Source organism: Balaenoptera physalus (assembly GCF_965194825.1).
Source record: "Balaenoptera physalus genome assembly, chromosome: 2".
Taxonomy (NCBI): domain Eukaryota; kingdom Metazoa; phylum Chordata; class Mammalia; order Artiodactyla; family Balaenopteridae; genus Balaenoptera; species Balaenoptera physalus.
Genome location: NC_138883.1, coordinates 148,331,241 through 148,353,470, shown reverse-complemented (window position 1 = coordinate 148,353,470; position 22,230 = coordinate 148,331,241). Strand labels below are relative to the sequence as shown.

Here is a 22,230-nt window from a genome sequence, read left to right as displayed (position 1 = left end):
GTAGGAGACGGCTAAGATGCATGTAATTACTTGGGTGTGGATCCCTAGTCAAGATGGCTGGCCGGGGGACCAGTGTTGTCAGTAATGAATTACCTTGTAAGACTACAGACAGACGCTTGCTTTCCAGCATATACACAAGTTCTGCTGAATGTTTAAGGAATGCCCTGGAAAGAGAAACAGAAAAATACTGTTAAAGACCAAATTTCCACTACGAATATATTTTTTAAAGTACGTGAAGTCAAGCAAATCTGATCTTTCACGATACGTGTTTATATTCTTTATAACCTTGTGGAATTTCTTCAGTATTCATACGATTCATCAACAGAGTACAGTTTGATTTTTATATCAGGGAAATTCATTAACCTTTGTTGATTTACATGACATTCTTGACATCACCGAACTACAGAGACGGGGAAGAGATCAGTGGTTCCCAGGGGATGGGGATGGAGATGCTGGGGCTGGGGGTGGGAGCCTTGGTGACGGAGCAGCTCTGCATCCTGACTGTGCTGGTGGTCACGTGAATCTACACACGTTAAAACTGCACAGAAACACACATGAGAGCACGTGTAAACTGGGGAGACTGGATAAGAACTGTAGTTTGTACTACTGTCGGTTTCCCGGTTTGATAACCATAGTCTAGTTATGTGAGCCGTTACCACTGGGGGGGCTGGTGAGGAGTGCATGGTCCTGTAATATTTTTGCACCTCCTGTGACTCGATAATTATTTCAAAATAATAAGTTAAGAAAAAAGGAAAGCAGTTGTACAAACCTTACATATTCTAACCACCGTGTATTTTCCAGTGAAGACAGCCATTTCTCTTCAGTTTCTTCAAATGGTTCTGTAATTAATATAATTATACATATGTAATTATACACACACACTCACATATATATAGGCATATAACACTTTTGGCTTCTTAAGCTTACTTTTCATGATCAAATTGAGAGCTAGGTGATACATCAGTTTTTAACATTTAAAAGCTGGCTTTAAGAAAGTCATGCATTTGCATTTAGTCATAAAAACATTTAAGAAGGCACGTCACAATTCTGTAAGAAACAAAACAAAGCGTTCCCCAGGTCTCCATCTCCTCCCCTGTGGCTCTCCCAGGGAAATCTTGGAGAGTCTGCCCGCCTCCGCCCCCTGCCCCCTAAGCAAGCGCTACAGACCCCGGCCCCCTCCTCAGCTTCCTCACCGCAGGCCTGCCCCTCCCTCCCTCCCTCCCTCCCTGCTGCCAGCACCCGGTTCTCATGGCCTTGGTGGCTGACCCCGGCAGGAAACGGGGCAGCTTCGTGGCGGGGCCTGTCCTGGCCTGTCTCGAGGTGCCCCTCGCCTCACGCTTCAGCCACATGCTGCTCACGGGACGGCTGAAAGACACAGTCACTGTGTTTCTTAAGCACACCCCCTCCCAGCTCTCCTTCCAAGCCGGCGCCAGTCCTGCCGCCCCTTGACAAGGGGCTCTCTCTGTGCACACCTCACACCAAAGGTGCTTTCAAGTGAGTCATCCCTCCAGGGTACATCAAAAGCACCCCAGGAGCATCTGCTCTAACAGACATATGGGAACTCTGAGACTGCACAGATTATAACATGGCTCTGTTTGAAATTCATGTCAAGTCACGCATCTCAAAATATAACTGAATACATTAAGGTCTTCGTAAGTTTGTCTGTGAGGTAGTAGGCTGTTCTACTGAGCAGACACTTTTACAGAAGCATCCTACCAGACCTTTCATGATCTGAAAGTGATTTAATTGGTACACTTTTCCTACAAAACTGAAAGCAGCTTAAACTTCATTTTCTAAGAGCTTCTGACATTCTCATACAATAATAATTTGTACAAATATTTCAACAAGCCTCTACTTAAATATATACCTATTTCTAAATTTTTCAGTAATGTCACTTTTCCTGACATGCCTCATACAATGCCTCATATAATCACCCATTCATTATTTACATATATGTAAAATAGAAATGAAGTTACCATTAACACACAGTTGCTTAAGTTTTACAAAAGCCGCCTGTATTTCTTGGATATTGGGCAAGGTCTTATCCAAATCTGATTTGTAGACATCACTTCTCTGTGGATGACTTTTAGTTATGGCATTACAAATCCTAATAAAGACAAAATCCTTGAGTCACTACTCATTCATGTATTCAACACACATTTTTTGAGTGCTTGCTGTGAGCCCAGGCACTGCTCTGAGGGCTGGGGACAGAGAGAGGGACATGCAGTCTGTGCTCTCGGTGGGGGGGGTGGGGGTAGAGGAGAGATGACAGGCCGTGGTGAACGCCGAGGGTGATGGAACGTAGTGGATGCAGGCTAGCTCGGGTCACGTGGTGAGAAAACGCTCCTCTGTGACGACGATACCGGAGCTGAAGCCCAAATGGCCAGGAGCTGTGCAAAGACGGGGGACAGTGTTCCAGGCAGAGGAGCTGCTAGTGCAAAGGTCCTGTGGTAGAACAGAAGCCTGGCTGTTGGAGAAACCTAGCGAGGGCCAGTGGGGCGATGATGACGTGTCTGAGGGAAAAAGGGTGGAGATGAGGTTGGACGACAAAGAGAATCTGTCCTAGTTACGAAGAACAGAATAGCTGAAAAAACAAAGGGAATTAAAGTAATTCTTCCCTTAATAAGTTAAATAATTAAAACTGCCACTGGTTCTAAGGTTTTCTAGTTAACAGTGTTGCAGCCTTGCCTTTCACAGCTACACTCCTGACGGAGCACTTAATCAGCGACATGTCCACAAGGCAGGACAAGGTAGGACAGAACGGACATTAATCACTAACGTGGTTAAAGTGAAATTTAAATCCACGAGAGAATACAGACCTATGGGACTGCAGTCACCCTCTCCAGAAAACTGAAGGGTCATTTGAGGGTCACTTGATAGTTATTTGCTTCTGCAAATGTGGCTGTCAGTTATGGCACTGTGGAAAAAATGGACGACCTGGCTGTCCCAATAACAGACTGTGATACACAATTTCTGAGGCTCTCTGAACCTGCTTTCTAAGATCTTTTCCTTTGTTCCTCATTTATTGGATAAGTATTGAATAAATATTCAATTGCAGGTATTTCCTGGGTGCTGAATATAGCTGAACGATGGTGTGCAAAACAGACACAGTTCTGTCACCTCATGGTCTCGTAAGGACAGGCAGTAATCAAACTGTAACACACACGTACAATAAGAAACTGAAATAAGTGTTAAGAAGAAAATTAGAGCGATATAGCGAATGTGTAACTTGAGGCCAGATCTAATTTGGGAGACAGGGGAAGGCTTATCTTGAGGAAGTGACGTCTGAATGCAGGTGCAGAAAACGAGCGAGTACGGAGTGATGGGTGTGTGCGTGTGTGGCGGGGTGTGTGTGTGTGTGTGCGTGTGCGTGTGCGGAGTGCTCATGGACCAGCGTGAAGAAGGCAGCCCAGGAGGAGGGGGCAGCACAGCCAAAAGTCAGGAGAGACTAAAGACCAGCAAAACCCCAGGGCGGCCGGAGCCCAGAAGGGACAGGGTGTGGTCCTGGATGAGACACGGGAGGAAGGATGAGGCCCCTCCAACACACTGGCAGAGGTGGAGCTGGGGTGGAAGGAGAGGGGTAAGGTGTCTGAAAACAGAAGGACAGAATCTGACGATGGACTGGACGTGAAGGGAAGTGAAAGACAGGCATCAGGGCGACCCCTCGGTTCCCGAGAGCAGGCTGGGGGTGGGGTGGGGCAGGGGGCGCGTGGTGCCCATATACTTGAATTTGGTTTTGAACATGAATTTAAAGGGCCTTTGAGACCTCCACGTGGAAAGTGTCAACTTCGGTTGGAGATATAAATCTGACAGTCACTAAAGCCACTGACGCGGGTGAACTTCTTTCAGAAGGGAATACGGAATGGGAAGGGGAGGTGGCCTGAGACAAGCTCTAAGTCGTGTCTGGAGACAGGAGGACGGGCTGGCAGGGGCATGGAGTGCAGCGGGGACGAGGAGCTTCAGGAGGTGGAGGGGGGCAGAAGCCGGGCCCGGGGAGAGCCTGGCCAACAGTGGTGCCCACTGCGTGAGGACGCCTGAGAAAGGCCTCCTGCTTCACCGACAAGGAGGTCACTGGGGACTTCGGCAGATGACGGCAAACTTGCTCATGGTAGCCAATTACACCACTTTTAGTTATCGTGACTTGGCAGACCGAGGACACATTGAACTACAAGAAAAATCTGATTTGTCCTGAAGTGTCTCAACTGGAAATCACTGCACTTTGAAAGTTCATTAGAAGCAACATTACAGAAAAGTGTCAGCAACGTAAGATCTTCAAGTGTCTTATAAGCCAAAGTATTAAATTACATTTAATATAACTTAAATGTTAATTTTAATATATTCAATTCTCTCCACAGTGGTAATTCTTGTATGGAACACACGGTGCTTCCCAGCTATCTTTAGCTAGTCAGGAGGTTACTGTACTTCTCTATGACAACAAAAGATGCCCAAGTACCAAGGACTGTCTCCCACTCACCTCTGGTCGATCTTCCTCTGCTGCAGCACGTCTTTTATGAGGGCCGTGCGCACAAGAGCACTGCCGTTCGAGTGGCTCCAGCACCAGAACTAGGAGAGAAGCAGAGTCTTTACTTAACTGGGTGGAAAAATGGACAATAGTATGAATGAAATCCAACAGATATCACTTACTGGCATCCTTCTTCCAACAAAAGAATGGGAGAAGATCTTTAGATCTTGGTCTGCTAAAGAACTTGGCACTACAAAGTACTCTGGAAGGCTGGAGAGGAAAACACGAATCGTAATGTAAGAGCCTGTGCTTCAGGCAGGATAAGCGTGCTCTGCAGACCCCACATTTAATTAACGTGCACCCTACTCAGTGGCCGTGCAGTGCGCACCGTGGGTGCCACTGATGAGCCTAGACATCTCATCTAAAACGCGTGCGATGTGCTCAATTATCACAGTCGTTATACTTATAGCGGAGGAACAATCCAAAGGAAGCATCTGAAATATTTTCCAGAATGACTATTAATCAAACACATGCAATTTCTGAAAAACATGTCCACCATCGTTCTCTCAACAGGCTATGGGCAGGAGATACCAGGCACACCAGACCAAAACAAACCAAGCCCACAAATCTCCCGAGAAGCTTCCACCCCCTTCTCATCTCCCCCTTCTCTGCTTCCCATCTCCCAAAGGCAGGTGGACTCCGGGACGTGGGTTAGAGAGCAGTTACTACCGGGCAAGCTCACTGCACCTGAAGACATCTCTTTTCCTTCCTCTGCTCACATGGCCAGGTAGGGGACAGAGGCAGGCCCTGTCACAGGCTTCTCAACACATAATGCACGCTGGCCACAAAGTTCAAATTCAAGGGGAGGCAGAGGAAGACTCAAGCCGCGTGCTCCCAAGCCCCTTCCTCAGCACTGCACTCCTAGAAGGTCCTCGTACTTTGTTCACAACACTGCTTATCTGAAAAAACTAAGGAGGACTTGAATGACATTAAAACAAAACACCCCCAAATCCGAATACTAAATAATATTAAACAAGTAAAAAATTAAAAAAGAATTTTCTGGTCACTTTTGGAGGATTCTAGGAAACAGATCCTTCTGAAAACTGGTTAAATAAAGGGGAAAAAGTAAACACTGATACTGCCTTCCTCATACAAACTGTATCTCAGGTACTAAAGAGCTGCTGAGAGAAGAGTTCGATAGAACTGGAATATGACCAGTAGCAATCCTCAGTAAATGAAGGATCTGGGCAATGATCCTCACTGCTAACGAATAACCATTTTTGGCAGCTAAACCCACTCTGTAAAAGGGGAACTCAGCAGTGGGTGGAGCAGGCTGACTGCTGTGGGGCCCACAGGTCAGTCAGCGTCACAATGATGCCTGGAGCCCCGGTTCTGCCACAGGGGGTGCCCGGCCCACCTGAGGAAGCGTTCTTGCCCCAAACCTGGAACTGAACCTAATTACAGCTGACCCTTGAACAATGCCGGGGTTAGGTGTGCAGACCCTCTGCGCAGCCGAAAATCTGCATATAACTTATAGTTGGCCCTCCCTATACGTGCTCCTTCCACACCCATGGTTCCGCACCTGCAGATTCAACCAACGGGGATCCTGCAGTACTGTAGTATTTACCATTAAAAAAAAATCTGCATGGAAGTGGACCCATGCTGTTCAAATCTGTGTTGTTCAAAGGTCAGCTGTAATTATTTAAGCCCCTAGAGCTAGCTAACATTTCAGATACAGTAGACAGTGGAACACATTAAAGGACACCACAGTGATAAACCCAGCAATATCTAGAAAGGGAAAAAGTCCATAGAACATTTGACCTAGTTTTGTCAACAACAAAAAAATGGCAGGTAATAGATTAAAAAGCCTGAGACAGATCATGCAAGTTCAGTGTGACCCTGATCTGAACAAACCAACCGTAAAAGACACTTACAAGATACGAACGCAAATAAACACTGACTGGATGATTGACAATACTACTGGAATTATTATCAATTTCTTTCAATGGATATTGACATTGTGATTATGTTTAAAAAAGTCCTTATCTTTAAAACAAAATATTCATTAAAGCATTATTAAAAATAAATATTCCATTAGCCATAACTTGAAAGTTATCAATGACAGCAGAGTTTGATGATTACTCCTAAGAAGTCACTCCCAGCCATGAACCACACTGTCAAAGCTGGACTTACCAGGTGGATATCATGTAGCCCTCGTTAATGGAACAAACTCTCCACCCGGAGGCACCTGTCCTCTTGACTTCTCTGTCCCAGTCTGAGTAAGTTTCAAACAGCGGAGTTTTTTGGCTGCTGCCACCTCCAGCTCCAATGCCACCGCCTCCTCCACCTCCTGAGGGTACTCCATTAGCTTTGCTGGCTGTAAGAAAAAGCAAATAGTATTAATTCTGCTTCAAATTCCCTCTCCTCTCTCCGTGCCTCCTGTCACAAACACACTGCAATGTGGCACCTCTTCCCTGTTTGTCTCCAGTCTCTCCAAGGCCCCCCTACCCGTTCCGGCCGTCCTGGGGAAGGGGCGGCCCCCCCGCAGAACAGCCCACTGTGTCCCATCCTCATCCAGCTCGTCCCCACCCTGCAGCACCTTCGATACCCTGTCCTTCCGCTGGCTCTGCCTTCAACGCCTTCACTCACAAACGGGCAACCTTGGCTTTGAAAGGGCTTTCACGTGACCACACTGGACCACTCTTGCTACTACGCTACACAGTTCCCCTCCCTTTTACTGGTCACCTTCTGAAAGGGTGACCGACGCCTGCTGCTCAAGTTTCCTCCTTAACTTTCAATTGTCTTCTATCCCTACCGGTTTACGGACACCATTCACAAGTCTCCCTCAACTCCCTACCCCAAGCTATGGCGTAAATCCAAGTCACTGCTAGTTTTCTCCCCACGTTTTGCCTGGAAAAATGAACGTATCCAACAATCACCTCCGTTCTCAAGCTGTCCGAATCTTTCATCTTTCCAGTGTTTACTTCTTAACCCTTTTCTATGTATGACTCGCTATGACATTCTTGGTCTCCTATCTCTACACGATTTTTCTTTGATAAGTTGACATAGATTCCTTAGCCTCCACCAGAGTGCCAGGCCACTGGAGACTCAGCAGAGGGCCTAGACTTGACCTTCCTTAGCAAGGAGCCTTCTCCACTTGAGAGGCGCGGCCACCTGCTGGGAGCATGCGCACAGCCTCAGGAGGGCCTCAGAGTGACCACAGAGAAAGAAGGTATCCCCACAGGCAGCCTGATCTGGGTGACAGACGGCATCCCTCTCCTGGCCCAGGGTCTCCCTGTGCAGGCTGCAACCACGGCCAGCCTCTCAGCTGACAGCCCGACCGATGTTCTGCTGCACTCAGACCAGCCTGCAGCTGCCACAGGACACACTTCCTGAAATCAGGCTTTCAGAACGCTACCCTTGCCCCCAACTGTGCAATCATACTCATTTCCAACTGAATCCAGCAAACCTAAACAACTTCTCTTAAAGAGCCCTCGCAGACCTGCCCTGACCGTTACTGCCCATTATTCCTGAACTCCCATCCCCCTGCAGGCGTGAAAACCCTTCTTTGTCCCGTGAACACCCTTCTTTGTCCCGTGAACATGCCACGCCCGTTCCCGTGGACTATTTACTAAACCTGGTGCAAAACAGGTATTTTCTGAGAACCTACCACGTGCTAAGGCCTGAACACTGACAAGCGAGCTAAGATTTCACCCCTACTTTGAGGCGTTGGTGACAGCGCGCCAGGTGGACGAGAGTGATGCGGGCGGAGGGGGAAGCCCACTGCGGCTGGGGCTGCAGGCTGGGGCGGGAAGGTCTCCGACCCGAGCAGCTCTGAGCAGAGTCCTGAGGAACCAGCCAATGCAAACGCTCGCAGGTGGCTGGTGAGGAGGAGACGGGCGTGCTGGGCAGAGCGGGACGTAAGACATGCGGAAGGACGGCACAGCGTCCAGTAATGAACTACAGCGAGCACAGTAAGGGTGCCAGAGGTGGCGGAAGGGAGGCTGGGAAACGCGACGGGGCCTAGCCTCTCAAGCCGTGCTGCACCAGACAGGAACCACCAGCCACACGTGCTGCTTAAATTTCAACTGAAATTTAAATTAAACAAAGATTTTAAAATCAGTTCCTCAATTGCACCAGGCACATTCAAGTGCTCAACGGCCACATGTGGCCAGTGGCTTCTCTACTGGACGATGCAGGTGACAGAACATTCCCATTACTGGATGGCGCTACTCTAGATTATGAAGGGTCTCAGGTACCAGGCTAGCACTTTTGCATTTTATCCTTTAAGTGGCATCAGAATTATAATTATGATGATTCTGATTTTAACAGAGCTTGTTAAAAATTAAAATGCTACTTCTAAGCCCATATCCTGGTGGGCCACTCTGTCTCAGTGCCTGCTCTGGAGTAACAACCACCAGAAGACGTGCTGGGGAACTGGGACTTGTGATCTCTCTAGAACGCGGAACCTGCGTGGAACTTCCAGGCAATTCCCATTTCACACGCTGTGTAGCAGAGCACCAAAAACCACAGCAAGCTAGCCAATACTAGAAAACCTAAGGAATTCATCATATGACCAAATTAAAGGGGAAAAAACCCTCGCAAGTGCAGAAAAACATTTGATAAGAGTCCAACACGTGCTCATGATATAAAATACAGAAAAATTTAGCAAATTGGGAATCAAAGGGAATTTCCTTCACTTGATAAAGGGTACTTATCAGAAACACGCAGCAAACATCATCCTCGTTAGAACCAGGAACAGAAACACTACCTGCTACCATCATTAGTAAGCAACACTGCACAGAGGTCCCCGCCAGGCAGTGACCACCACCACCAAAAGAGAAGCTGAAAGAACACACTGGAACTTTGTAAAGAGCTATGTAAATACTTGGCAGCTCAGCCCTAGCTGGGAGTCCAGACCTGCATACTTTTCCGTGTTCTGAGGTTACAGACTTAGGAAGCTAGGCTGAGAACATGCTCACCGTTTACAAGATTGGTCCTCTGGCAAAACATATCAAGTCTCAAGACCTAACTAAGAATAGGTGAATTTTTCTGAACACAAAGTGAGAGCAACTACAAGATCTTGTACTGTTTGCTATTTCACAGGTTTTACTTGTTCAGAACCTGTCCATTTCTCAGCAACCAGGACCAGATCTCTGATATACTCAACATCTTCAGTGAGAGCTTATTATGGAATGTGTAGCAGGTACCCAATCTGCCATTACAAAGTCTGGAAATTTTAATGCTTTTCAGAAAGTCCCAGAGGCCCGATGCCTGTGACCTGCTCTACTAGTGGATTACTAATAGGGGCTGCAGCAACAGACTGGCCAAGCCAGTCGTCTTAGGAAGATCTGGCTCCCCTGACGGTTACCTGACTGAGGTTTTAGGACACCCCTCCTCAGCCAACTGAAAATGAAACAAGGTCAGCCCTCCTGACCGTCACTATCTTCCGTGACACAGTTCACAAGCCTAATCCTAGACCGAGTTGAAATGATCTTAGAGTTTCCACTTAACTAGCCCCCTCCATATTCAGAATGGCCTCAAGCAACAGTAAAGACAATAAAAGTGGTCAACAAATGAAAAGAAAGCCTATCGCTTTGATAACACTGCAGAAATGAGAAGTCACCAAGAAGGGCGAAGAAGGGAAAAACAGAACTGCGATCATTAAGAAGTTCAAGAGAGCAGAGTCAACAAAGCGGTTCCGACAGGAAATTCGGACTTGGTGGGCCTGGGGTGGGGCCGGCATGGCTGTCCTTCTAAAAGCTCCCCCAGGGATCCTGGTGCACAAGGCTGGCGCGCTCCTATTCCCGAGACACGAGGACCAATCACAGCCATTTACAGCTACACTGAGAATATTTTAAAAACTGACAAGCAACCAACTTTAAAAATTTCTACACTATTTCAAACGGATTTTGTCCTCTGTAAGTGGTTTTCAAATAAGCATCTAAAGGAAAACCTAATACTAAGACCCATGTTTAAAAAAAAGGATAAAATTACAAAGTAAAATAACGTCACTGAAAATGTCCATCTTCTGCTGTGAGCCTACACTGCACCTTGAGATTATGTCACCGCATCTGCAAGCAGGTGTCTGTCATGCAGTGGAGCTGCCAACACTGAGGCTGCAGGTAACCTGAGGTTTTCAATTCTTTAGTCCAGAAGTATAACGAAGATGGATCTGTATTTTTGGGACATTATTTGTCCAATGATAAGCTGACTAGTGAAAACAGCGTCCTCGTGGTTTCTTTCAAGTTAAAAGAGCAAAAATAGAACCATCGTTCCTGTTTGTGCCCGTGCCTCCTGCAGTGTCAGCGTGTGGAGTGTCCCGAAGTCTGTGGGTGCTGGGCATCTCCCATACTTCAGGATCCTCACAGAAGTACCTGGATGACTGGCTTTTCACTCAAGTGATGCCGAACACGAAAGAAAACCTCAGAAGGCCTAAGGCCAGCTAAAAGATTCTGAGACAATTGCAGGGGACATCCTCTAGCTTCACATCTTATTTGTGGAAACAGCTTTGTCACCTACCTGCCTGCAAAAAGGACTTCTTTAATCCAGCCAATGAATCAAGGTGTCATCCAGAAGTTCAAGAGTGGATTATTGGGCCTCTTTCACTCACAAATTAATGAATTCTGACTGCAGTGTGTGGAAATTTCAGGCTTCTTTTGCTCTTAAAGGTGCAGTTTATGCTTCTGCAACAGCATGGAAGGATATGAAAGGATGTTACCCTATGAGGAATCTTAACAAAACTTTGGCCAAGTGTTATGTTTATGAAGTGACTGTCAAGGAGGAGGAGTCTGAAGGATGCAATATAAAAAGTGTTCCTGAATATTTTAAGTGTTACTTATCAATCGTTATTTTCTCCACAAGCTACATATGAGAAGATACAGAGAAGTAACTGACGGGAATAAGGAAACCAGTAGTAGGAAAGCTATGGACTGAATAAACTGTTATCAACCCAGAGATGCCCACGAGGAACGGATGAAGACAACCGTGAGAAGTAACTGAAGCAGGCATCACGTCACCAAACGCATAATGAAGTTCACTGTACTTGCTGAACATTGTGCAGAACTCATGGGTCTGTACCCTGGACTGAATCGTTTCTACTAGGAAAAAGGTATCATCCAGAATTGGTCTTGATCATCAACAAATGCAAGTGGGAATCAAAGGCTCTCCTATGACTCTTGTGCCCCTTGAAGCTTTCATCTCAGTTACTCTCTCGCAACTCTGGGTGAGAGTCCTGTTGAGGATAACCCTGGCGATCACGGTCTGCAGCCTGAAGATGCGCCAAAGGAACATTTGCCTAGCTACTAGTGCGGATCTACAATACTTTATTTTCGGACAATAAGTGAATTTTCTTTATGTTAAGAAATAAACTTAAAAATTAGTTGTATTGGTCAAGCCTAGGTTACAATTAGTTGCACTGTGATAAGAAAAATTAAATTATAAGTATTTCGTTATCCCATTTCTGTTAGTACCATAAAAGCTATGACCTTTGCATCATCTCTATGGTGTTTACAAGTGTACTTATACCATATGCATCTGCAGATACTGTGTATTGTTCCTACATTTTAATGCATTTACAATACAGTGATACTGGAATATACTTTTATTATATAGATTATTTAAATTACTATATATGTTCTGAGGTAACAAAATGTAAAGGACCAGTAAAATTAATAATTTATAGGCTGCCCGTCCAGACCATGCTGGCTGGGGTGAATGGCCCTTCCACTACAAACGTGTAGCTGAGTCATCTCTCTCCCTTAAAGACTGGGAGAGCACATGACCCAGCAGGCAAATGGACATGTGGTCACTAACCTACGAGGGGCTAATGTCAGACATGACCTCATTGTTTTTTCTCTAGCCTTTTATGAGGTTAAAAAAAAAGAAAACTGGTTGATCAAAATTACATTTGTATATAAAAAGAATTACACGATCACTTGGAATATTCCTTGGTGATGACATATATGTGTACAGAACTATTCACTTTTATAAAAGCCATTTAAAATACACTTGTCCTTTGGATGAATGCTCATCTTCCTTTCATGAATCTTATTCAGAAATATAAAATCAATATTTTGACAATCTTAATGAAGCCCACTAAAAAGTTTAGCTATTTCAGCTTCTGCATGAAATCACACCTTGCCAAAAAAAGATCATGAGTTTCAAATATCTTTTAATTTTCTGCCAGTTTTCTTAAAAGATAAGATTACTTTATCTCAAGTTACCAATTAATAGGCGGGGAGGGAGAGGTATCTTCCTTCATCATAAAATACAAGCCAGTGACTATAGGCAAAATACTTGACATGATTCTCATAAGCCTATGTTTACAGTTGCTTATAGGTTCTTCCCCGTCACTTTTTAAATGTTATCTGACAAATGTTATCTCTTTTAGTATATAGTGCTTACTTCTCTAACAGTTATGAAGCTAATAATTCTACAATCATTAAAGCTCATGTACTTGGAGGCTTCTCATAAAACATAAGAATAAAATTTAGACAATGTAAAGTTAGTCACAATAGTTAATATTTTCATATTTACCTGAATTGTGGTATTTTTTCCCAACATATTCAAATGCAAAGAGTAGCTGGAGGTCTGTTGGCTGGGAATAATGAGCTATTGCAAGGCATACCTAGGAAAAATTCTACATTTAGAATTGATTTCAACATACTTAGTTAAATGAAATGTACAATAAGGCCTTGAGTGTGGGAGCGTCATCTGGGGCAGGGATTATAGACTTATTTCCATGTTTTCCTGTTGACCTAGAGTGTGAAAGAGCTCCTTAATGCCAGGGATTTCATTCATTGTTGTGCCCCATGACACTGTTTAATCTTTAGTGACTACATGCTAAGTATTCAGTAAGTGTTTGCTGAGTTGAATTTTAACAAGAATGTACTTTTATTCAGATAAACAAAACTTGAAAACTAATGAAGCATTCTCCAAAAAGGCAGTGACATATCCACTCCTAAAAAAAAGAAAAAGAGAAGTTTCATTTTTTATGGACTATAATGATTTAATACCATCAATTTGGAAGGCTTACTGTTAGGTATGAACTTTTAATGTTCTTACCTCATGCATTAAAAATCTAAACTTAATAGAAAAGCTACAATTTTTTCTTACAAAAAATAAAAATTAGTAAGAAATCCAGAGGTACATGGGTGGCTCAAAGAGGTACATCAAAAAAACTGTGTTTAAATAAAATGGTTTGAGACTATGCCTATGGTGGAAAAAGTGTGGGCTTTGGAATCCAACAGATCAGGGCTTGAATCCCAGCTCTACCAAGCACCTGCCATGTAACCTGTGTGAAGTCAACTCATCTCTCGGAGCCTCGATCTGCGCACCTGTACAATGAAGATAATACCTAGGCTGCGGTGAGGATGAATAACTTTAGCATACACCTGGCCTCGGGAGGAGGGCCACGTGTGGAAACATGGCTGCGATTACCCTCTACTGCTGTTGGAAAGAATGAAGGATAGTGCTCTGTGCCCATAAAGCCCTGGACTAGACCATGGGAGAAAACACTCTTAAATGAGCAAAGAAGACAGAAGAAACTGAAGACATATGCAAGGACAGAATAATAGATGTTCTTACTTCAAAAGATTAAGCATCATTTAGAAGAAAAAGCATTAAGCCAGAATGATATACTTTTGACAGTGAGCAAGCAAGAAGTTTAGTTAATTGTTAGTCCATGTCAAATTAGCGGTGTCTGGGGTGGGTTGATGCAAATTCTATTGACTGGTAAGTATGTGTCAGTTGCTTGTTTAAAATATATTTTAAGAGTCTTCTATAGAATAAATGTTTCCTGTCTTACTAAATTAAAACATACATCTAAGAGAACAGAGTTATCATTAGTTTTAGTTTTGACTAAAAACAACAACAACAAAGAAAGCTCCTTGAAACTTACGTAATACCCTGCTTTTCTTAATGCCTATGGGAGAGCTTTCTATGAGAGTCCCACCCAGGAAATTTAGGAGACAGTGACCTACATTCCCATCCCCTACCTGTTCAACAGTCTTTAAAGCACTTCTTCCAGCAGCAAACTACTGAAATCCACACCTTGAAAAAGTCCTCCTCACTTCCTGTTCCTCTGGGCACCATATTTAGTTTATAAGCTTTGTTGCACTTTTCTCAAGATTCTTTTTCATTTTTGTCCCATTTTTCTACACCATCATAGTCACAACCTTAAGCCATACTCGCCTTACGGCATCTCTGTGGGTTTCCCTACATTCTTAAAAAAAAAAAAAAAAAAAAATCAACAACACTTAAGGGTTCTCTTCCAAAGATCAAATTTTGACCAACAACTTTGTTCTCTGGATAATCTGCTGTGGTTCCCAGATACCTGCATACTAAATTAAACTTTCTTATTCTAGATTCTTCACCAAACCAGCTCTCCTCTACCAGCCATCCTGCGCCCTCCCCACCACCCCTCAGCCGTCCCTGGTCTAGAAGCACATATTGTGTCTGACTCAGTCCTAGCCATCCCCTCGGCCACACTCTGCTCGAGAAACCCTTCCCCGGTGCTTAGCCAACCACGCTGTCTCTGTCCTCACCAGCCTTCCCAGACCGAGCCAATTGCACAGTATCGACTGTGGAAACCCTCCCATTCTCTCTGAATAACAATAGTTCCAACAGAAAGCATCTCTTCAGTTAACTGTGCTTATGGAGCGGTACTTTCCAGGTCTTCACCCAATAGTCATGAGAGTGGATAAAAAAGAGGACATAGGGTTCTTTGTTTTACTTCCACCACAAAGTTCAATTCCTCAAGGGCAGGCACTACGTCTCCTTCCTTCAACAGGTATTTACAGAGCCGCCGCCACCACATCCTAAGCCCTAGGGATGCGGGAGTGAACAAACAGACACAAACCCTGTTCTCATTAAGCTTACATTCTAGTGGGGAAGACAGACACTAAACCAGAGAAACAGGAAAGACTACAGTAAATTAGACAATGATAAGTGCCAAAGGGGAAAATAAATCCAGCAGGGAAGAGGATGTACAGTGTTACAGTGAGGGAAGAAGAGAGCAGGTTAATAATTTAGAGAAGGAGACCAGGAGAGGTCTCTCTGCACAGATCTGAGGAAGCCCTGAAGACCCCTGCATTTCTGCCATCTCATCAGTAGCTTTCTGGAGGTGCTTTGTGCTTAATAGCTGCTGCACTAAAAATACTAGTTCACAAAATAAGTTACTAATATAGTCAGGAAAATGCTCCAATTCAATAATACTAGATATCACTTTCTCTGAGACATTCAGAAAGCAGTCATGGGCCTTGTTTACACAAAAGAAATCCACACATCACTGATGATGGAATATGTTTTTTATGGTCACAAAGCCTATCTGCTAGGCAAAACCCAACGTAGCCCATTTCTAAAAAGCCCTTAAAATAGCACAACCTCACATTTATAAAGGTTAGGAAACAAATGAGTTTATTTAATGGCATCCACATTTAAAGAAGACTATAAATACTGTAATAATATGAAACCAACTCAGTTTAATCACTGGCACAATGGTTGATTTTGGGGGGGGGAGGGGACACAGCCTGAACTATAGCTGTTGTTTAGCAGTGTAACCACAAGTGTGTAGGACTTAGCTCAGGTAACCTCAGTATGGGGTACCTCTGGGAACCCTGACAAAGGCACACACAACTTGTGACATCCAGGTTACATTCCTGTTGTCACTGCAGGACACTCTGAGAAGATCCAGAAAGCCAGGAGTCCTCTTCCTTGAGCTTTTTCGTACACACTATTTAAAAAGCCTACACCCACATTCCTAGATTCCATCACTAAGAGTTTGACTTAAAAAAGTAGGTCTCATTTTCATGTAAAATTATTCTAATTTTGCAATGTACTCCCTAAGTGTTAAAAAATTTCAGAAAAACTCTCTCTACATCTTTAAAAACTGCCTCTGAAATAGTTCATTTGGCCTGGCTATCAGAGAAAATGAAGAAAATATTTATTAAAGACATTAAATTATGGTAAATATTTAATTGGAGGAAAAAAAGTAAACTACTTTTGAGGTGATTTTTGGACCAAGGCTGATATTCTTTTCTGGACAGAAGCCAGAAGTACCCACGGTTGGTGGTTTCTCCTCCCAGACCAGCTGGGGGCACAGCACTGGAGAAGATTAACACACAGCCAGTGCTGGCACGTGGGCAAACAAAACTGGTTTCCTGTATTTCTGTGGTCTGAAAGCCACCGAGGAGTAAGTCTCAGATTAAAGGCAAAAATGGCAATTCAGGAAAGGCCAACTTGTTCTTTAAATAGATGAGTTGAATTTTTATTTCTAGAAAGTATGCCTGAACAAGTGGTTCAGAGCCAACTAATTTGAGAATAAAGTGGAGACAAATGGCATATATTTCACTTACTATTTTTTATATATATATATATTTTTTTTTTCTATGTAAGTGATAAATCATTAAAAACAATCTTTTGCCCCTCAGCAAAGGTTCTTCAAAAGGAAATGGTGGCTCAAAGTTGCTTTGAGGCCAGATGTCCAATTCTAGATATCCAAATTCCTTTTCTCTTTACATAGACCTATCCCCAAAATCCTTATTTACAATCCAAGAATAATGAGGATGAATGTCATCTAATTTTGTCGTAATACTACTCAGGAAATACCAACTAGATTACCAGAAGGCTTTAGAGCAATAATTAACAAAATGTGAACCAATTTAGCATTCTGAGATTTCACAATTCAAATAGGAATATAACTGCTTTCAGTATTTCCAAAAATAATCAATGGTTTACCCACCAGAGAACTCTGAACATGCATCTGGTCATTTTAAAACAATTCACAAAAATCAAAGCATTTCCAGAGAAAACTTAGCATTCAAAGTTTCCAGGAGGTAGAATCAAGCTGTAACTCCCCAACTGTTACCTAATTTTAGATGAAAACTTTCACTTGAAATAACACGGTGTGCTAGAATTTTTGTTTTTAACTCATGAAGCCATTAAGCTTTGGCAGCCATACATGACTTAACCCTTTGTGTTTGAAAACATGTAAATCAGGGAAAAATTTCTCCATTTATATTCTTAATGCCAATGCTTCTTTTCTGTATTTCCCCCCTTATGATTGTACAAAGACAAAAAGAATATTTCTTTTGGGTCTGAGGTAACTGCTTTTTATATTTTACAACAGTGGGGAAAGGATTTTTGCCAGAAACCTGGTCTTGGGAAAGGGCATAAAAAATTGGACCAGCCTAGCCTGTTTTGAGTAGACAGTTCAATGAGGCCCCCTATAGCACTTACCAGCAGCAACAACAGGGAAGGGATATTCTGAATTTCCACAGCACTTTTTATCTGTTTCATTCATTTGGAAGCTAATCATTTATGTGTGGACATCTTTTATGCTGCTACTTTGTACTGTTGTTTTCATTTGTTCATGCTTTATCTCCTCAACTAAACTTAGCGCACTGCCTCACACATCAAACATGACCAACAAGTACTCTAGATGGTGCAAGAACGAGCCAGATAATTATGCTTTGCAATGACTGAAATACTGTCATCTGAAAAATAGAGGAGAGAATGGGAGAGATATCAACTTTCTAAAAGAATATTGGGCCACTGTATCAATTTCTTATTTTAAAAATATCGTGTCCTAACACCATCTCCTAAGTTCCATGGTGCCCCTATTCTTGAAATGATACACATCCTGAAGGTAACGTTTTCACAAGCAGATTCCTGATGCTCTGATTAAATTACAACTATATCTGAGTTCAAGAAAGTAACTTGGCTAAACTATTTTATATGCAGTCTACTACCTAATTAATTCTAAAGTCTTTCTACATAAGAATAGGCATCTCAAATTAGTAAAATGCCAAAATCACAAACTGCAGAATTGAACGGCTAAAAGTAGCCTTAAAAGTTATCTAGCTGAATTTCCCATCCTGCAGCATGAAGAAAGTAGTTATACACACTCTACCTGAAAATGTTTAGCCATAGATCCCACCACCATTCTGCTACATAACCTGGCTGCAATGGTCAGACATTTTCAGACATTCATTTCGTGTTTGCCCTCCTATAAAGAAACTATTGACTCTGGTTCTAAAAATAAATCTATCACCTCCTCACCAAACCATAAGAAGACAGCTGCCTTAAGATCTTTCTGACAGCCACATTTTGATATCAACAGAAAATTTACTGCAGTAAGTCTACTGACCATGGAAAACAAATGCACCCTTTTTTGGTGGCACAAAAGCTCCCTCATTATTCCTCTATTCCCGATACATGAGAGCAGGCTTCTCCTGGAGATTCTGTTACTATTCTCTGCATTTGCTGAACCATAGACTGGCCTGGGGGGCTTTAGGACCACCAGCTTCACTCCTCTGCTAAACCCAAAATCTAGAATCAAAGAAGGAGGAATTTCTGCCCTTGAATCTTACTCCACGAGTTTGCAATAAACATTCCCCGGAAGGCAGGGGAAAAACAACCCAATTAAAAAGTCCCTAGCTTTTAGCCGCCTGTGTGGAATATCACTCAAATTAATTCATTAAAATTTCTCTAAAGCACTAATATTTATTAGGCCCCTCCGATAACTACACATTTACCTAACCCTTATGTAACCTAAGTCTAGCTTTTAGTTTGTTGATAAAGCTCTGAGGTACTGAATTAAAAGTCTTACAAACCTCAATTACAATACATCACCATCTTTTCAATCTTTTTAACCAAGAAAAAAATGGCTGGTAATGGTCTTAATGTAAAAGATATGCATGAGAGCTTTTCATATTTTAGGAGCTGATTAAAAAATTACATAGAATACTTTAAAGCAGCCATAAACTAGTCCAAGGAAACAGTTCTATTAACGTTCCTGGCTTTGACTTTACATAAGGAGATAACTTTCCCTAAAAAAACCAAAAATTTGAGCAACTGAGAAATGAGAACTTCCATACAGAACTGCAACTGGTAAATATAGTGCAAAACCCATGATAAAACTTAACAGGATTACCTTTTTGGCACTTTCAGGACCTGATTCATCAAAGCGAAATCTCACAATTCTGAAATCTTTACAGTAAATAATTAACTCTGTTGGATTAAATTTCAGCTTCTGGTTTGGGCCCAGGACTTTCTGCTTCCTTTTGTGGTCATTTACTAAAAAATAAAAAAATAAAAAAATTTCTTTCTTGATATTCACTCTTTAGTACACTTTAACAAATTCTTAACTGAAAACAATCGGAAGGTCACCCACCACTCAGTTCTGCTTCTCTAGAATCTTTCATATTTGTGTATAATTCCTAGAACTTTGGGGGATCAGTTTTAACGTTGCTTTTGACGATATTAAAGATATTTCTTTGCACAAAACCACCACCATCTATATTTAATGATTAAAATTTTAATTAAAAAGAGGACAAATACTAGAAAATATAAAAAGCCATATATTTTGGGACTTCCCTGGTGGCGCAGCGGTTAAGAATCCGCCTGCCAATGCAGAGGACATGGGTTCGATCCCTGGTCCGGGAAGATCCCACATGTCATGGAGCAACTAAGCCCGCGTGCCACAACTACTGAAGCCCGTGCACCTAGAGCCCGTGCTCCGCAACAAGAGAAGCCACTGCAATGAGAAGCCTGCACACCGCAACAAAGAGTAGCTAGCCCCCGCTCGCCGCAACTAGAGAAAGCCTGCACGCAGCAACGAAGACCCAATGCAGCCAAAAATAAATAAACAAACAAACAAATGAATAAATATTTTTAAAAAGCCATATATTTTATACCTCCATTTAAAAATAACTTACTGATTTCTTTTCCATTAATTTTCCTGGGACTCAAAAAAAAAAAAAGGAAAAAGCAAAAAACCTACAGAAATAAAACTCTAGCCCAGGTATTTGAGAGGTGTAACTCTTCAAGCAAGAATTCCCGAGTAGAACCAGCTTTTAGGGGCTGAGTGAAGAATAATACATACCTGTGACTATTTGCTCAATACATGTTAAAGGGACATCATGTTCACCAAGAAGAAGATTTCTATAATGGAATTTCTGAAATAAAAAAATACATTCATTTAAATTATTTTCCCAATAACTTCACGATGGTAATATGAGCCTTACTTTTAGGTGTGATGAGAAATTGCGATGACAATCTCTAAAAAGAACAAAAGCTTTTGCCTGTGCAGCTATGACAATTCTAAGGCTGTAGTTATCACAGAACACACTTCAGTAGGAAAGTAAGGGGAGGAAGAGAGAAACACATACTGTGTTCACATTCTCTCCACCTTTCTCCCCACATTTTAAACAATAAAATTAAGTCAAGTTATATACTACAATGTCATTATAACATACAGGATATGTAATATTATACTGTCAATCACTTCACAGGCAAACACTTGCATATCTAGTTCTGGTTAAACAGTCACCAAAATAATAAAAAAAGGGGCTCCAAAGTCATCAGATTTTAATGGGTAAAATCATGGCTTGATTTTCACAATGGAGATTTTAGAGCAGAAAATAACTTTTTAGAGCAGAAAGTCTACTTGAAATAAAAATCTTTAGTCAAACTACAGCTTACTTTTTAAACCCATTTTTTATACACACTTTCAGACTAAGGACATTGTTGATGCTATTAACCTTCTGTTGGTAGGGCACTGGCTTATTTTTCCTATTAGTGGTATTGGATTTAAGCTATTCTAGGTACATGGGTCTCATTTATAGTGAAATCTGGGGCCAAAGATCAAAATAAAGCCAAAAATAATAGGAAAAACCCAAGTTTACAGCCAAATAAGCTAGTGTCTCTACACACTGGGTATCTGTAAATGCCTTAAATTTAGTCTAAATATACCTACAGATTGCAATAGATTGAAATACACTTATCCATAGTTACGTACTTCAGTCAAAAGTTTAGAGTTAACATCCAAATATTACTATTACAAATAAAGGTCTAGGGAGTAAAAGTGTATATATAACACTTTACAAATCAAAACAGAAAATAGGAGTTGAGGAAAAGTCCAGGATTTTTAAGTTAGGCAAACGAATGACTGACTTTTTGAAAACTCAAATTATATGGAACTGTTGTTTTCCAGTAAGAATATAAAATAGCAAGAGGGTTATTAAAGAAAAACTTTATCAATATTTTTCTTCATTCTAACTACTAGAAATCTGAAATGAGAATTTGACTTTTTTGGAAAAATACTAGTTAAAGATACTATAAAATATGTAAAATGTGCAGCATCTATGAAATTATTTGCTATATAATTTTTTGTCTTTATGAGTAGTAAAATGGATATCTTTGTTTTTATAGATAGGTTAAAAGATTTAGAAGGAAATAATAACTCCTTTATTGAAAAGGATATATAAGCAAAGATCACAGAGGATAAACACAGCAATGTGACTTAAAACCATCTCACTAATTATACTCCTCAAGTCTCAACATTCTCCTTAAACTTTATTTTGAATTTTAATATAATACATTCCCAACCTTATATTAATCACTTATTAATAATTTTATTATAATTTTTCCATATCTGTGCTTTATATAATATCGATAATACGTACTGCTTAGAGTCAAAAGCCCTGATACGATTGAACAGCATACAAATCAAACACACCTGTAATGGCACTGGATTATCCGTAATAAAGGAAATTCTGAAGTTACTGCATATCAGTTTTCCCCACAAATCGTATTGACTTGTGTCCGATGCGATGCATTTTCTCACAAAATTGACTTCATTTACGACAATTTCTCCTTTACAAAAAGAAACATATCATTGTGTGAGCTACAACCACACCATAAAATGTCAACAGTCGCTGTGTGACCTAGAAGGAAGATTTCATGATGACGATAAGAAGAAACAC

At 41.8% G+C, this 22,230-nt stretch overlaps 1 protein-coding gene across 8 annotated transcripts in view; it reads right to left on the bottom strand.

The window, feature by feature from the left end:
• MTMR10 (myotubularin related protein 10) overlaps window positions 1-22,230 on the bottom strand; it is a 44,913-nt gene that overhangs the window by 10,687 nt on the left and 11,996 nt on the right. For 3 of the 8 annotated variants that reach the window (XM_082448664.1, XM_082448657.1, XM_082448658.1), the window contains 10 exons: window positions 21,984-22,120; window positions 20,349-20,421; window positions 19,398-19,540; window positions 13,001-13,091; window positions 6,656-6,839; window positions 4,645-4,732; window positions 4,475-4,563; window positions 1,977-2,107; window positions 770-839; window positions 94-164 (listed from right to left, as the gene is read on the bottom strand). In XM_082448664.1, the coding sequence (XP_082304790.1) occupies window positions 94-164; window positions 770-839; window positions 1,977-2,107; window positions 4,475-4,563; window positions 4,645-4,732; window positions 6,656-6,839; window positions 13,001-13,091; window positions 19,398-19,540; window positions 20,349-20,421; window positions 21,984-22,120 (1,077 nt within the window). Of the gene's footprint in view, window positions 1-93; window positions 165-769; window positions 840-1,976; window positions 2,108-4,474; window positions 4,564-4,644; window positions 4,733-6,655; window positions 6,840-10,984; window positions 11,149-13,000; window positions 13,092-17,701; window positions 17,959-19,397; window positions 19,541-20,348; window positions 20,422-21,983; window positions 22,121-22,230 lie in introns of those variants that run through there. The other 5 variants (XM_082448661.1, XM_082448660.1, XM_082448659.1 and 2 more) reach the window with 5 other exon arrangements.